Here is a 15,367-nt window from a genome sequence, read left to right on the forward strand (position 1 = left end):
AATTATTATTATTGCCTCGTTTCTTCCACACAGGAGCCTGAACTCCACCATCTCATGGTGGCTGCATCCCAAGCTGCCCCCAGCCTTCCCTTCCCCAGCAGCCCTTCCTTGTTGGTAAGCACCGGGTCCAGCAGCACATCGCTCCTCGTCGGCTCCTCTGCCACCTGCATCAGAAAGTCATCTTCAGTATCGTCATGCTGGAATGTGCTGCAGTTGCAAACAAACAGCAGCAGTGTTGGTAGTCCTGAGACAGTAACAAGAGTGAGTTTGTTTCAGCAACAGCTGGAGAGCAATGCTCCGAGAAGCAGCTCCTGCACGTGTCCCATTCCCATTCCCTGTGTCGTGTGTGAAGCACAGATGATAAAAACTTGTTGTGGCAGCGTTGTGTTGCTTGCACTGGACGCTCTCCTGCTTGTGCAGCTCTCTGGGCTGCTAGTTAAGAAAAGAAATGTGATGGGAAGAGCTCCTTGCCTGAGCTCAATTGCTCTGCCAGCCCTTCCTAGGGGGACATCCCAAACTTGGGGCTGGGAACCAACCAAGTTACAGTCTCTTGCTTCCTGCTCTGAGCTGTGCCTTTCTCTTTCTGCTTTCCAAGGGGTGACAAGGCACATACAATGCTGAAAATATCCAACATCACCCCAAAATCTTCTGTCTGTCGTTAGGGACCCTTAGCAGAAGCTGAGTCTGCACTCACCACAAGTCAGGTCTCCAGTCCCCTGTGCTTGGGCCATTGCTTTTGTTTGCAGATCAGTGCTGTGAGGTACATAGATGTGAGGCAGGGAAGACAGTGGCAGCTGCAGCCCTACGCAGGTCTGTAACCCATCCCCAGCACCCAGACTGAGCTGGGACACCCAAGTAAGGCTTATGTCCTGCACTGAGAGCCTATGGGTAGAGGTATAGAGAGTAAGGTGTTGCTCACTGTAACATAATGCCACTGCTCAGCAAATGGTGCAAGTTAAGCAGAGGACAACCACAAGTGCAGTTCTTTGCTTTCAAGAAAATAAATGCCTTAAATGCAGGCTTGAGCTGGAAACAAGCATCTACCCTTCCTTTGTGTGTGAGTGAAAGTCAGCAGTTTGCGCATTAAGCACCTTTTCTCCTTCATACTGTGCTTCAGGATAAGGAAATCTGAGCTGCTTTCCAAAAGACATCACCTCTCTAGGGAAATTCCAGGTGACAGCTCAGGATTATCACAGCCCTCCTCCCAGAGGGCAAGGACAAGAGGGAAAGGATACCAGTCCCTCAGGTTGAAAAATGCAGTTGTCCATGCTTCTGGGTAACTTCACACCTGGCCTGGTTTAGGAGCTTAAATACAGATGTTAAGAGCCTTAGCAATTCGTGCTTTCCAGGTTCAACTGAGAAGCAGCAAAACCCAAACACACAAAGCTCAAGCTGACATTAAAAATAGAGAGCTGCAGCCATCAGCAGCCTCGTGCCAGAAGGCCTCAGAGTCAGCAGGAGAGAACATGTCCCACTGCCTATGTGCTGGCAATGTCTTCTAGAAAGACAATGAGCTGTGAGATGAATTTATTTCCTTTGTGGAGAATCAGCCAAAAGTGCATAATAGTCATTTTCAATGAGTTCTTTGCAACAGCCACTCAGATTTTATAAATCAGCATAGCTTAGTGGAAGGTAAGTGTTGATGCACTGGTTTAGCTTGCTGTGGGCGTACACCCTTTAAGTATTTGGGCAATTTCTATAAGAACATTTCTAGAATCTCTATGGATTTGCTTGCATGTGGCTTTTCCAGTTATTTAAGTCTGGACTGGGACTGGGACTACTTGCACGGACTCAGCACAGCCACTTGCTACTGAACGAAGTGACAAAGCAATAAAGGAATACACAAGAGAGGCAGGGTATGAGCTTTTATGGACTGCTGTTTGTGTGAAGAACTTTAACTGCCAAATAATCGGAGAGCTGCCAAGGTGTCAGCAGAGCACTCAACATGCAGATGCTGGCTGGTCTGGTACAAGTTGTATTGGTCGTTTTTCACTGAAAACTGATGTCTGGTGAACCGTAGAGAAAAAAAAAAAACAAACAACACCAGGGTTGGATTTGTCCCTCTGCATTTCTTTATCTTCTAGCCATGATGGAAATGAGGACGATGGTTAGCACGATGGTTCCGGCGATTCCACCAGCTGTCATTCCCAGGATATTCCCGTGGACCTGCATGGACTGGCACCTCTCACCTGTATAGAAAAAGGCCTGTCCTGATGGGCACCTGGGAAAATAAGCAGAGATTTATGTGGATCAGGAGTCTTGTTCTGCCCTGTAGGCCCACCTTGAGACCCTCACACTCACTATTCTGGATGGGCAGTTCCCATTAGCTGGGTGTGCATCACAGCAATCCCACACAGTGGTACAGTCAAGTTCCTACTGTTCTTTGCAAACGCAGTGGCTCAGAGCTCTGAGCTCTGTAGCTCTGAACACTTACTAGCTGCTCCATTTGGCTCAAAAGGAAGTCAAGGCAAGCAGGGTGGAGATCTGTGATACCTGCAGCTTGGTCTCCCTTTCACGTTCACACAGACTCCATCATTCTGGCAGGGGTTTGGATCACACGGGTCCTGCTGATAAGGCAGCCAGTGCTGCATGGGCTCCATCTCCTCAGCTGCTCTCTTCTGCCTTTCAAACATGTGGCCTTCTGCGACAGCAAATTGCTCGGACACAACGGGGACTTCAGTGTTATTGAGGTGAGTCAGATCTTTTAAAAACAGAAGCAGAGGAGAAACATATCAGAAAATAGTGGCTGATGTTATTATACTTATTATTCTGCATCCCAGAGGCTGGGCTGGAGGGTGCTCCTTGTCCATTTGACATTTGCAGGGCCTGTGCCATACCGTGGCAAGTTTTGTGTGCTTAAGGCAGAAGGGAGAAAATAATACTGAAATTACAGCAGCTAGTTATGGAAATCAATGGGATTCTGTGCTTTGGAAAGCTGTGCCAAGTGTGGCTTTTCTGTCTGAAAGCAGAGCCAACAGGGAAGGCCCTTTAGTATGTTCCAAGCTCAGAAACAGACATGGCTACTGGTTAGGGTGCTAAGAAGTTAGGTTAGGATGTCTAAGTAATAAACTTTCCAGAAACCTTTACCACTTACATCCCTTGGAATTCACAAACCTGTAGACAACCTTGAAACCAAGACACGGAAATGCTTTTCAGTGTTGATCCCCATTAGAAGAGAAGTTGGCTTGATAGCCATCTGGTGATAGTAATTCAAACGAGCAATAGAAAGGATCAGCCACTGCCATTTGCAAGGAGAATCAGAAAGAAGGACCTCACCATTAAATTCTGCAAAAATGATCAGGTTATCATTTTTCAGAAAGCTTCTTCGTCTCAGCTGTCTGTGGGATATGAAGCTGGACCACCCCCAGTCTACTGTTCTGTAGCAGTTGCATGAGGCATCAAAGCTTCCACTAATAGATGGTTTCTCCCATATTAAGGTTCCATCTACAAAGAGAACATGAATGACAAATAAGGACCACAAAGTTCTGCAGCCTAAAAACAGGACATAATTTTCTTCTGTGCGTTGCAGCGTTCAACAGGATTGATGCTGCAAAATCAAGTTCAGGGCTCAGATGTCCGAACAAATCACAGAGAGCTTACAAATGATGGATGCCAGCAGGTGCTTAGAAGTGGCCTCTGGGCCTATGTGAGGGCACAAAGGGGCTCCCCTTTCACTGGGGACTGACCAAACACTAATTAGCTCTTTGTTGCCACCAGCTGAGAGCTCTCTCCTGCTCATGGACACCTCTTCATCACTTTGTAGGGTTTCTTTATGGTTTAGAGTCTAGCAGATTTTGCTCACTGCTCTTGCTCTGTTCAACACATTCACACCTAAGGTTCAAAACGTCTTAGTGAAAAGCCATGTACCAAACTTCCACTGTAAAACAGTGAAGAGGGATGGAGACTCATCTCTGGCATATCGTACCATGGTGAATTCAGTATTGTCCTTATTTTTCTGAATTATCACACCCACAAGAGATCCTGGGGCTGGACTATGGACCTGTGTAACCATGGTGCTGTGTGCTACATGAACCTGGAGCTAGCTAGCCCCTTGTGAACATCTTCAGGCTGCATCAGGCCCAGCAAGATGGGCTTCACATGCTGCAGACTGATCTCAGACAGTTCAATTTAACCAGGTCCCTGAATTGTAATTTTAAATTGTTGTTGGATGCAGTGGAATAAAGTACCCTCCTGGCATTGCACCACGCTGTGGTGACAAATCACACACATCATCATGGTCAGACTGGGGGTGGAATAGGAACTGCCAGCTCTTCGGCATAGAAGAACTCTCTACAAGTCTGTTATTGAGGGGTACTGCTTTTAAACTATATGAGGGTGGATTAAAATTAGGTATTAGAAGAAATTCTGTACTCAGAGGGCAGTGGGGCACTGGCACTGCTGCCCAGAGCGGTGGTGCCCCATCCCCGGAGGTGTCTGAGGCCATGGATGGGGCTCTGGGCTGCCTGGCCGAGTAGAGGTGTCCCTGCCCAGGGCAGGGAGGCTGGACTAGGTGGCCTGTAACGTCCCTTCCAACTCAAACCATTCTATAGGTGCCAATTTAGATAGATGTCCAAGTGGTTGTTCATCACTTTCCGCAGTACGCCTCACTTTTCACATTAGATGAACTTTGGCAGACAAGAATTCTGATTCATAAACAGGAAAATGTCCCAGACTGGACAATGAAGCCAAAGTTGTCCAGCTGTGAGCCCCGTGCTGTCCTCTGCCCTCCCTGGCTTTCATTTTCACCATTTCTGCAGGCAGACACTTACTGTATGTCTGGCCTATACTTGTTGTGAAGCTTCTGCTTGCAGACATCCTCTTCATAACATCAGGGTCCTGGTCGAGCACCGTGAGCATCGCTTGGCGGTTCAGAGCCGGCCACTCCAGGACAGCATCATTCTCTCCACTGCACAAGTGGAAGGCCACGCGGGCGTAGCCACTGGTTGTGGACTGGGGGTACAAACTCACGCCGTAAGCATAACCCTCAGGGCTGTAAAACCGGGGGCTCTGAATGACAGTACTGGGTGCAGCTTCAAGGATTTGACTGAAATTCCGAACGACCCACACAGCTGTGGGGCAGGGGGTCTCCGTGAGCGTGACATCGTCGATAATGATCCCACCAGATGAGGAGCTGGGGTTGCCCTTTAGTCCCTGGAAGAGGTATCGGAACTTCTTCTGAGCACTGAGGGTTACGTGGGCGATTTTCCACTCGTGGTCACTATCCGCTTTAGTGAAAGGAAAACAAGACATTGCCAGCAGCACCATTAGTGAGATGATGAAGAAGCTTATTCCTCGTTATCTACTCCAGCTGTATATTTAGACAGCTTGACCTCTCAGGGAGTCATGAAGACTAGAGACCTTAAGCTAGTATTACAATTAGATTACATTTACACTGCGTCAACTAAATGCTACGGACACGTTGCTGTAGGAACTCTTCACACATTAGCAAATAACAGGCTGTAGGATTAAGGACAGCACGCTAAAGGCAAAGACATAAGAAGTGAAGGGGAAGCAATGAAACAACACATTAGAATTTACTGTTCTGGCCACTTTTTCCACAGCCTTGTCCTTCCCTGCATAATGCAGAAGGATTATGTAGGCAGATGATCACAGGTGTTGGGTATGGATAGCACTGCACTGACAACTGCACAGTGATGCAGAAGGCGAATTTCTACTATTCAGCACAAACACCCAAAGCAGGAACTCAATTCACATCTCCAGAATCATAGATTCATAGAATCACTCAGGTTGGAAAAGACCTCAAAGATCAAAGTCCAACCACGACCCAACCATACCACCCTAAGTCCAACCATGACCTAAGTCCTACCTAAGACCTGTAAGACCTAAGAGTAGTTTTGTTTCCAGACATATGGAAAATCAGGCTGGGCTCCTAACGGATGAGCACGGGTATTTACAGCAGAGCAGCTCACTGGCAGATGATGTGGTAGCCAATGGAAGTCAAGCCAGCAGTCTCCAGCAGGTTATGGGGCCCCTCGATTCACTAAGCATGACCTGACATTACCAGGAGCATTGTGATTTCTGCTGTGGAGCACATCAATTACATTATTACAACCCACGGCTTCAAAGCTAAATGTGCTCACAGAATACCCAAATCCTCAGCTGGATTGCAAGGTGCTGTCCTGGTAGCTCAAGGAAAATGTTTTGATTTGTGAGCCAACTATTTCTCCCCCCAAATTCTACTCGTTCCTCGTATTTCTAGACTTACCCTGAAAGGTTTCAATTTTCCTCATCTTGCGAACATTTCCAGTCCCATCATCTTCCTTAAGCCAGATGACCAGCTTGTCAGATGAGCTTCCTGACATCTTATAGAAGAACTGGAGGCACTGCTGAGTCCTCCTGGGATAAAGGATTCGGGACTCAAGGACTGCCACTTCTTCTGCATTTCCAGAGCTGGTGCTGAAGTACATGAAGTAGCCAGCATCTGTCAAGAAAGCAGAGTATCACTATCTGTTTGCAGCTTGCCAGCTAGCTGCATGGTGCACGTGGGCAGTAAGCACTCAGGGTGGGCTGGGGTAGGAACGGGGCTAGCAGTTCAGCACATCTGTGGAACTCAGCACAGGCAGCTTCTGTCCATTTTGCATCAGTTGGTCTAGGCTGGATGCTTCAGGAACGTGATCCATGCTGCCTGCAAGTAACCAGCAGATGGCTTTTAAGTTGACTTCCACTGAAGATAACACAGAGATGAGACCTTAGAGATCATGTCCTGTATCACCTCCAGTGGCTGGGTCACGTAAGGGGAACAGCCTCCTTCTATTTATAGTAAGTCAAGCTTTGCCTTCTTCAAAGAGTACCAAAGTACAGCTGAGTGTGCCCCAGGCTAGGATTTCTCCACACTTTGATTAGACAATACTTAGCACCAAAACCACTTCTTCTTTCTTTAAGGTTTGTAGAAGCTTTCCCTGTCTAACGAAATCAGGACCTTGCTTTTCAGAAGTGATTGTATTTAGTCTTCATTCTGACTCATAAGCTGTAACTCTCACTGGGGATGACTCTGCCCTGTTTGGAATGTTAAAAAGAAAATAATGCTCAGATTTCTATCATAAAAACTTTGCAACTTTCTTCTGCTTCCAGAGACAGCACTCCTCAAAATCAACTTATTATTTGCTTCGCAAACATGTTTATGGATGGCTTATAGAGTGCTATTCCATTCTTATCATGGAGCAACATAACTCTTATTCAGACTTTGGAAGCTGCAGTAAATCCTTTTCTAGATTGTATTAAAAGTTAAGATTGTTCTTTGTCCCCTTTTATAGTGCTGATGTGGACAACATTCAACTATGTTGAAAAAAGCTTAACGAGAGCACTAATGCAACCATATGCTCAGACCCACCGTGCTGAGTCAAGTGCAAAGAAAAAGGGTGCTTTGTTTGAAGAAAAAGGGTGCTTCGACCTGAAGCTATTACAGCTGGGAGGTTTGCTGGGTAGTTTCCTAAACGCAGTGCTTTAACAGTGTATTTTCAGAACAGCCAGCGCTGGGTTTTGGGAAGGGCTGACTGCAGTGACAGGTCCAGAGAAGCTGTTAAACACGTTTGCATTTAAAGCACAGATGTGCAAAAGTGACCATTACCCCAGCAAACCCCTTTCCCACGGGGAAGTGTTCTGACATGGCTCTTTACCTGTGCAGCGCCCAGAAAGCGTGTGGTCTTGCTCTCCTGTAGGACTGCTCTGCTGATGGACCCAATCTAAGTCATCTGTGGTGCCCTGAATCATGCCGCAGATATTTTCGTACTCAAAAGAACACTGATCCAAAAAGGTGTGAGTTGCAGCTGAAGAAAAGATGCACACACAATTACCACCGAAGTGTTAACTTATTTAAAACAAAGCTGGGGTCTTTCTGAAGGGGATGCTTCTGACGGCAGAGCCACGGGGATGACAGCTGCTTGCTGACAATCACACCTGGTGATGCTATCCTCAACTGGACCAGAAATCAAGTAAATGGAGTGTCAGACTCCAGAGTCACGCAACCCGAGGTGCAAAACAATCTAATTAAGACTGAATGTCATTAAAAAGAGGACAAAGTACGGCTGCCTTCACCTCGTGCAGAGGCATGAGGAAACTGCCCACATGCCAGAAAACAACCTCAACTTTCAGCCGCCAGGAGCATCGTGGAAGGACAGCTGTGAATGGCTCAGCTTTTGCTGACCGATTCGACTCTTACAAGTGAGCAGTCAGCAGAGCCAAGGAGAGGGACGAGGACGGAGTGAGCAGTTCAGGTCTCAGCACCACAGACCCAATTTGGTACTGCTCCGAGGGGATCTGAGAAGAGATGCTCTGTTCTTAGACATAGGGTGGTGAGGCAGCCAGGCTCGAGTGTAAGTGGGTTGTGATGTGTAGATGGTGACTTACTGCAGTTATACATGCGGTTGAGTCTCTCCAGGTCAATGGTGCTGAAATCCAGGCGCTGTCCAATGATGTCGTTAAACGCCGGGATCTTTGTGGTGATTGTGGGGATGCTCTCGTTTTTGTTAAAGGAAAACGGGGCGTAGTGCATCACTGACTCGTAGTCATAGGGCGTGTTCAGGTCAGTGATGTAGCCATCATCGTACTTGTTGAAGTTGTGTTCTCTGCCTGGTGGGGATAGAAAAGTGCATCACCATTTCAGCAGTTCAGCACAGCCCCTGGGATAGAGCTTTCTGGGGCAGAATTATCGACCTGAAGGCAATCACTGCATGACAAAATACACAAGTTTAACAGGACTTGCTCATGAAGTAATTTTTACAACACAGCATCTTGTTTAGATTGCAGTCCTGCATCCTCATGTGACTTCAGGAGCTTCAAAATGAACTATCCCTGAGCTTCAAAGATTGATATGTAGGAGATCAGACCACATGGTCAAACGGAAAGCATCCTGAAGGATTAAATGTGAGGAGTAGTGTGTTCTGTTCTACAGCCCGTGAATACTGATGCAAAAGTTTCCCAGCATAATAGATGGCATATAAACAAGGAGGAGCCCCTGAGCCCTTTGCTTTTTAAGATGACAGGGATGAACATCAGCCCTGGATTGCCCCCAGGCACTGCCCTATATTGATGACATTGCTCTGATACCTCTAGGGAAATGTCTTTTGGAAAAATGCTTCTGCAGGTGCCTGCTGGGATGGAAGGAGGGAGCCACGTTGCACCTTTTGGGATGGAAGCAAAGGCAGTTTCTCACTGTGTCCAGCTACAAATAATACTTTCAAAAATATTTGGCATTCTTCCTCAGAGAAAGAGCAACATGTGACTGCTCCCAGGGATAACAACTTCTGTCCTAAAGGCTGCCCTCCCCCATGACTCCATTCTGGGCACAAAGGTCTCCAGTCCAAGGCTTGAGATTATATAAGAACTTGGACTGATGTTCTTCAGATGTTTGAATTGCACCTTTTATCAAAAAATGATGGGAACCTTGCTAATTACGTGCTATCACTTTTTATAGCTGGAGGCAGAACCTTGGCAGTACACAGGCACGTGCAATAGTGCTGTTTTTTATACTGTTACTAAGCATTTATGTTCTGTTTTACAAGTGGTCAGATGATGTATGAACCAAAACTTCTCATTTCCCCCCAGAACTAGGCCTGATCGACTTTATAGGGCACTCCCTATCCACGGTGGAAGCCATGTGTGTCAGTCTTCATTGCAGGGCTGTGTAGTGCTCATGTTCCCTACATGCAGAATGGCAAAGTCCAAGACAAACAGTGTTGTCAAATTAACCTTTCCATTCCATCTCCATCCCTGTTGTCCTTCCAAATGGCTTCACTAGAAGTTTTCTATTTATTTCCCTAAATGGAGAACAAGATTTCATACTATGGATAGAAATGGGTAGAATATAGAGAGGCTTGGACAATATATACATATTGGGGTTGGACTCGATGGTCTCTAGAGGGCCCTTCCAACGCCTACAATTCTGTGATTGTGTGACAGGACTGTAATGGTATCAGACCAGCCCCTGAGGTCTATCCAGAACAGTATCACATGAAAGGCATCATCTGTTTTTCTGGTGTTCCTGATCTGTAGCTCCTTAATAAACCACAGAGAAGTCCATTGAGTCATGGAATGGTCTGGGTTGAAAAGGACCTCAAAGATCAGTTACACCCCCCTGCCATGGGCAGCATCACCAACCACCAGAGCAGGCTGCCCAGAGCCACATCCAGCCTTGCCCTGAGTGCCTCCAGGGATGGGGCATCCACAGCCTCTCTGTGCAGCCTGTTCCAGTGCATCACCGCCCTCTGAGTGAAACATTTCCTAATTTTCTCCTAACATCCAACCTAAATTTCCCCTGTCTTAGTTTAAAACCATTCCCCCTTGTCCCAGCAATATCCACCCGTGTAAACAGACACTCCCCCTCCTGTTTATATGCTCCCTTCAAGTAGAAGTAAAGTTGAAAGGATCCAATGAAGTCTTCAGGGGAAAAAAAATGAACACATGGAAAATCAACACTGTCTTGTCAAACTTTTCAATGTTTCTGTACACTGTGTAGCTCAGAGGTGCACTGTAAGCCCTTGGTAAGACTTGTTGCTCTGGAAGCAGCTAGCTGCAGCACGCAGCATAACGGAGCTCCAGGTCAGATCTAGGTGCTACTAATAGACCTCATTACCTCAATTCAAGCTGAGACTGAACTAGTAAGAAACTGAACTGGCTTTAGAGCTGCTGGTCACAGTAAAAAACATGGTCTGCAAGATCAGCAGATAAATCCCATCTCTGTTCAGATACCCCAGAAGAGACTGCATTTACAGGGCAGAGGCAAGGAGGAGTACACGTGGCCATTCAGCCTGGAGCAATTCAAGATACTGCCAGGTCAGTAACGATTGTTTGTACTGGTAATTTTATCTATGCAAAAGAGAACACAACATCCCCTGTACCCTACTATTTTCTAATGAGTCATTTGCAGCTGTTTTCCCTTATTTGCAAAGATGTTGAGTGCATAATGCTGGAGACTGAAGTGATGTGGCTCCCACAGGGAGTGATGGCAGGGCACCTTCCCTGCACTGGCATCACAAAGCATCAGCACTGAGAGCAAGAAACTGTTCCTGGGGTCTTTGCCAGCATGCCTACCAGAGCTTCTGGCAGGCTCCCAGTCACTCCTCTTCAGAAAAAACAGGGGCCAGCAAGGCAGAGCCCTGCTCAGCCATGTCCTGTTCGATCAAACTGCCTTGGGGCTCCTTTTTTCCCAAAGGAAACAGTTTCAGTTCTTGGAAAATCTGAATGTCTGCGAATAAACCTCTTCAGATTTTGAGACCTTTCCTTAAAAAAGAGCCACTTCCAAACTCAGCACACGTGAAGTCCCATAGGACACCATCCCTGTAAGTTTACAATTTGCAAATATGCAGCAATAGACTCTCAGAGAGTGGAAGTGATTTGTTTAACATCAGAGAGACATCCAGTTCTGGAGGCAAGGGCAAATAAGGTCTTCCGAGCCCCAATCCTCTCCCCTGACCTTAGTCTCTGGTCTTTCATGGGATACTTTGGAACAAAATCTTGTTACAGACTGATTTACAAGGACAGCCCAGTGGTGCCCCAGTGTCTTTAAAACCATATCTTTAAGAAAACAGCAGGAAAAAAAGGAAGATACTGGGAAGCTTGCACTTCAGAAACCTGACTTGAAGTTCCAAACCAACCTGTGAGGATTTCATCCCACCAGATGGTCACGTAGTCATCTCGGTCCATCCTCGACTGCTCGTGGTAAAAGCCCAAGGCGTGCAGGATCTCGTGTTCCACGATTGCTTTGGTGTCACAGCCTGCCCCAATAGAAAGGTTCTGCCCATTCTTCAGGTCCCCCACCATGGACCAACACCTGAGAAACAGAGGGATCTTACTGTCTGTAATCAGGAGTTTTTGTGTTTGTGTCTGCTTGTTGAATTTAACAAATAAAATACATACATATATAAAAGGTTTAAATATAAAATGATTACTATAAATTATACTTTATGTGCTGACCAAGCTCCTTGGCACTTACCAGATGCTCTACTCTGAAGGCAGACTAAGCCCCAGAAGCATACTTGCTATCATTTACAGTAGGCCAGTGTTTTACACACCCCCAATTTTTGAGAGCCACAGAAGTTCTGCCCCATATCAGCCGTCATTTTGCCACAAAACAATGTACATGCACAGAAACTGCAAGCTCAGTATGGTGATGAACTCTCCTGCAAAGACTGGGGCCAGTTCTGTGTGATGTGGAAGGATTCACAGAGGGCTTCTTGGTAACCATCCCCAAACTAGATGCCCATTTCAAGTCCGTCCTCTGACCTGAGGAGGCAGCCAGCAGAGCAAGGCAGCTGTGCCCAGGCTCTACGATGAGGTGCTTTCTTGGTGGCCCCTTTTTCTCAACAACCACCAGCTCAGATGGGACTGCTAGACTTCTGGAGTCGGATGAAATGGATTCTCGTTGGTTCCATGTAGCAGAAATAAGCAGAAGCTGATGCTCCCTTACCCGCTTTCTTTTCTGAAGAATATGTAGCTCGCCTCTCCTTCATACGGCTTGAAATCCACGCAAGACTTCAGGCGGAACATTTCAAATGCCTGGAGAATGACTCCTTTGGCATTCAGATCTGGAAAACAGATGTGAACACAGCACCTTTAGCACACAGGGGGTGCTTGCCCCAGAGAGGTAATCCACATGGATTTATGCATGGGACCAAAAGAAAAATGAGTGAAAACAGAGCTGATCAAATTTTATTATACTATATTTTATTAAGATAGCTGTAGGAGAAAAAAGGGCTCTGATACAGTGGAGCAATCTGGTTATTAATGAATCTTAATGTGAGATAAACAGCTCCAAAAAAAGCAGCTTTTGTATAGCACCAATTCCAGATACTGGAGCTAAAATTTGAATGGAGTATCAGCATTACCTAGGTTGTCACTTAGGATATAGGGAACAGGGAACTTCCATCTGTAGGAGTCATTTCGTAAGGCATTCCTCTGATTTATCTGGAAAGAGAATGAACAGCTGGAGGTGCTATGGAGAGATGGGCTGAGGTGTACCAAAAGTGCAATTAGGGCAAATGCCAGCAATGAAGTTTTTGTCATTACTTACAGGAAGCAAGATATCACCCTGAAAGAGGTCCAGTCCAGCAGCTGAAAAGCAATTTAATGAAAGGTAATGTAAACTGAATATCAAATAACCATTTTAACTCAAAAGCCATACTTGAGCATACTCATCTGAAGTCATGTCCACAAGCATCTACAGAAAAACAAGGTCTAGCCCCAGCTTTTACTCAGTATTTAATATTAAGAAATGCCTGCATTTTCTGTGGCAGAAATCTGGTGACGGCCTATCACCCAGGTCTCATTTTAGAGCCTCCTGCTCTCTGCCAGGCTGTGGCAACAGTCACATAGTGGGACAGTCCTCTAGAGGATAGAGAGGAATGGAGTAATGCATCAGGAAAAAACATTGCACAGTGCACCAGCGATGGATGAATGGAATTACAGGAAATAATAATAATAATAAAATAGAAGACTGTACAACTTGCTGCGTCATTTCCATTTGCTTTCCTTGCCTCTCTTATGGAAGCTCAAGAAAAGGTCCAAGCTATCAAGTTTGATAAAACTTTATAAAAATCATAAACAGATGGTGGGACTTCAGAGACTTCAAACTGATGAAAAGTGATATTGTCTTAACAGCAGGAGTCCATCTAAACAACAGAAGTAGAAGGCATCTGCATGCCTTGCTTATGGAGGGTTGCAATATGCCTAGACAACAATTTCATACAAGAGAGACCTGAGACATCAGCATTTTGCTTGGTATAGAGTAGAGTAGACCAGGGAAGAATAGAGTGGAGCAGAGCAGAGCAGGGCAGAGCAGAGCAGAGCAGAGCAGAGCAGAGCAGAGTAGAGTAGAGTAGAGTAGAGTAGAGTAGAGTAGAGTAGAGTAGAGTAGAGAAGAATAGTTTGGTTGGAGGGGACCTACAGTGAACATCCACTCCAACTGCCTCACCACTTCAGGGCTAAACAGAAGTCAAGTCATATTATTGAGGGCTTTATCCAAATGCCTCTGGAGCACTGACAGGCACAGGCACCAGCCACCTCTCCAGGAAGCCTGTGCCAGTGTTTGACCTCTCTCACAGCAAAGTATTTTTTCCCAGTATTTACTGTGAGCCTCTCCTTGAGCACCTTTGTGAGATTCCTGTGCAGGAAGAAAGTGCTGGTAGATTCAGAACTGCTGAAGAAGTTAGACACACTCACCTAAGTTTATCTCTGGAATGTCTTTGATTATTTCATCAGCATCATCTTCTCTGGCTGCAAGACAGACAGAACATGGTATGTTCAGATGTGGTGGCACACAGCAGGCAAAATAATATGCTTCAAAACTCAAAGCCGTTCACAGAGTGCTTACCAGATGCACTGGAGAGATGCTCAACCTGAAAGAGAGTAATGCACAGCCAGTATAAGGTATGGGGTGCCTCTGGACTGAGAGGAGCCCGTAGAAATCAGATTTCTACTTACAGAGACTGGAGTGGCACCTGAATAACAGAACAGGAATGCCAGGCAGAGCAGGGAGCTGCGGGTGCCCATTTCTGCAGTGGACATCAAAGCTGGCTCCCCTCATCCCCGGCAATATATAGGGCATGCTGCTGAGCTTCCCACAGGCACCAGCCAACCAGCTTCCAGCTTTCCACCTCTGTAACGTTATCATAACAGCAAGATTGCCCCCCTCGATGGCAGGTGATGGCACCGCTGCTGTCATTTACCCAAGTCCACTTCTGAGGAATGTTAGAGAGGAATGTGGTCGCTCCCAGTTTCAGGCGGTGCAAAGCTCACGTGGGATTTGTGTACCATCTCAGTAGGGCCCAAAGTTGCTGACTCCTTCCACTGTGTTTATTGCCTGCCAGCATTACGACCTCAGCCGTGCTGAGCCACATGCCTGAACAGAATTATTGGGTTTATAGCACTCCGGTGACATTAGGATTTCAGCTGGCATTTATCTCGATTAATAATTAACATTATATCATAAAGATTAGAAATAAAAGAGATATGATTATGAGCACCCTGACAGCACCTTCCCGTGGTCGAGCCACCCCAGGACCCATGGCTCCATGTACAACATCCCCCATGCACAACATCCCCTGCCTTCCAGAGATAGCTACGTCCATCATCCTTGGATGGAGGATGCAAGACTCCAGCAGAGCTGAGTGAGCAGCATGCCCAGTGCTTGTATCCCAGTGAGATGCCCTTATCTGGGAAGCACAGAGAAGTGCTGTGAGAACAGTTCTGTGCCCTGAAAGCCTTTCATAGAGAGAGCTGGCTCCCCCACAGGCAGAGCAGCAGGCTTCCCTGCCTTCCTTGATGGGTCAGGAATTGATTAACATCCAGCCACCATGGCTTTGTACCACCCCATGCCTACTCACGTTAATGTATTTGAAATAATTGTTTTTCA

The 15,367-nt window shown here is 46.4% G+C and overlaps 1 protein-coding gene across 1 annotated transcript; it reads right to left on the bottom strand.

Annotated features, from left to right (window-relative positions):
- Positions 1-2,027: 2,027 nt before the first annotated feature.
- Positions 2,028-14,655, bottom strand: MEP1A (meprin A subunit alpha). Its single transcript, XM_065730423.1, has 14 exons — positions 14,437-14,655; positions 14,327-14,351; positions 14,176-14,229; positions 13,028-13,068; positions 12,843-12,921; positions 12,425-12,542; positions 11,613-11,788; positions 8,368-8,589; positions 7,638-7,787; positions 6,227-6,442; positions 4,770-5,225; positions 3,277-3,444; positions 2,494-2,701; positions 2,028-2,221 (listed from the first exon to the last, which is right to left on the bottom strand). The coding sequence occupies exons 1-14, from the start codon at positions 14,518-14,520 to the stop codon at positions 2,074-2,076; spliced, it is 2,145 nt and encodes a 714-aa protein (XP_065586495.1). The 5' UTR covers positions 14,521-14,655; the 3' UTR covers positions 2,028-2,073.
- Between the last annotated feature and the right edge of the window lie 712 nt (positions 14,656-15,367).

Source organism: Cyrtonyx montezumae, unplaced genomic scaffold, assembly GCF_038088225.1.
Source record: "Cyrtonyx montezumae isolate F1298 unplaced genomic scaffold, pur_monq_1.0 scaffold_13, whole genome shotgun sequence".
Classification (NCBI taxonomy): Eukaryota; Metazoa; Chordata; class Aves; order Galliformes; family Odontophoridae; genus Cyrtonyx; species Cyrtonyx montezumae.

Excerpts from the sequence above, each read along its gene's own strand:
- MEP1A (XM_065730423.1), bottom strand. The coding sequence starts at position 14,520 with ATGTCCACTGCAGAAATGGGCACCCGCAGCTCCCTGCTCTGCCTGGCA. Across the intron at positions 13,069-14,175 it reads CATTCCAGAGATAAACTTAG|CTGCTGGACTGGACCTCTTT; the intron begins GTGAGTGTGTCT and ends ATTGCTTTTCAG. Across the intron at positions 7,788-8,367 it reads CAACCGCATGTATAACTGCA|CTGCAACTCACACCTTTTTG; the intron begins GTAAGTCACCAT and ends TCTTTTCTTCAG.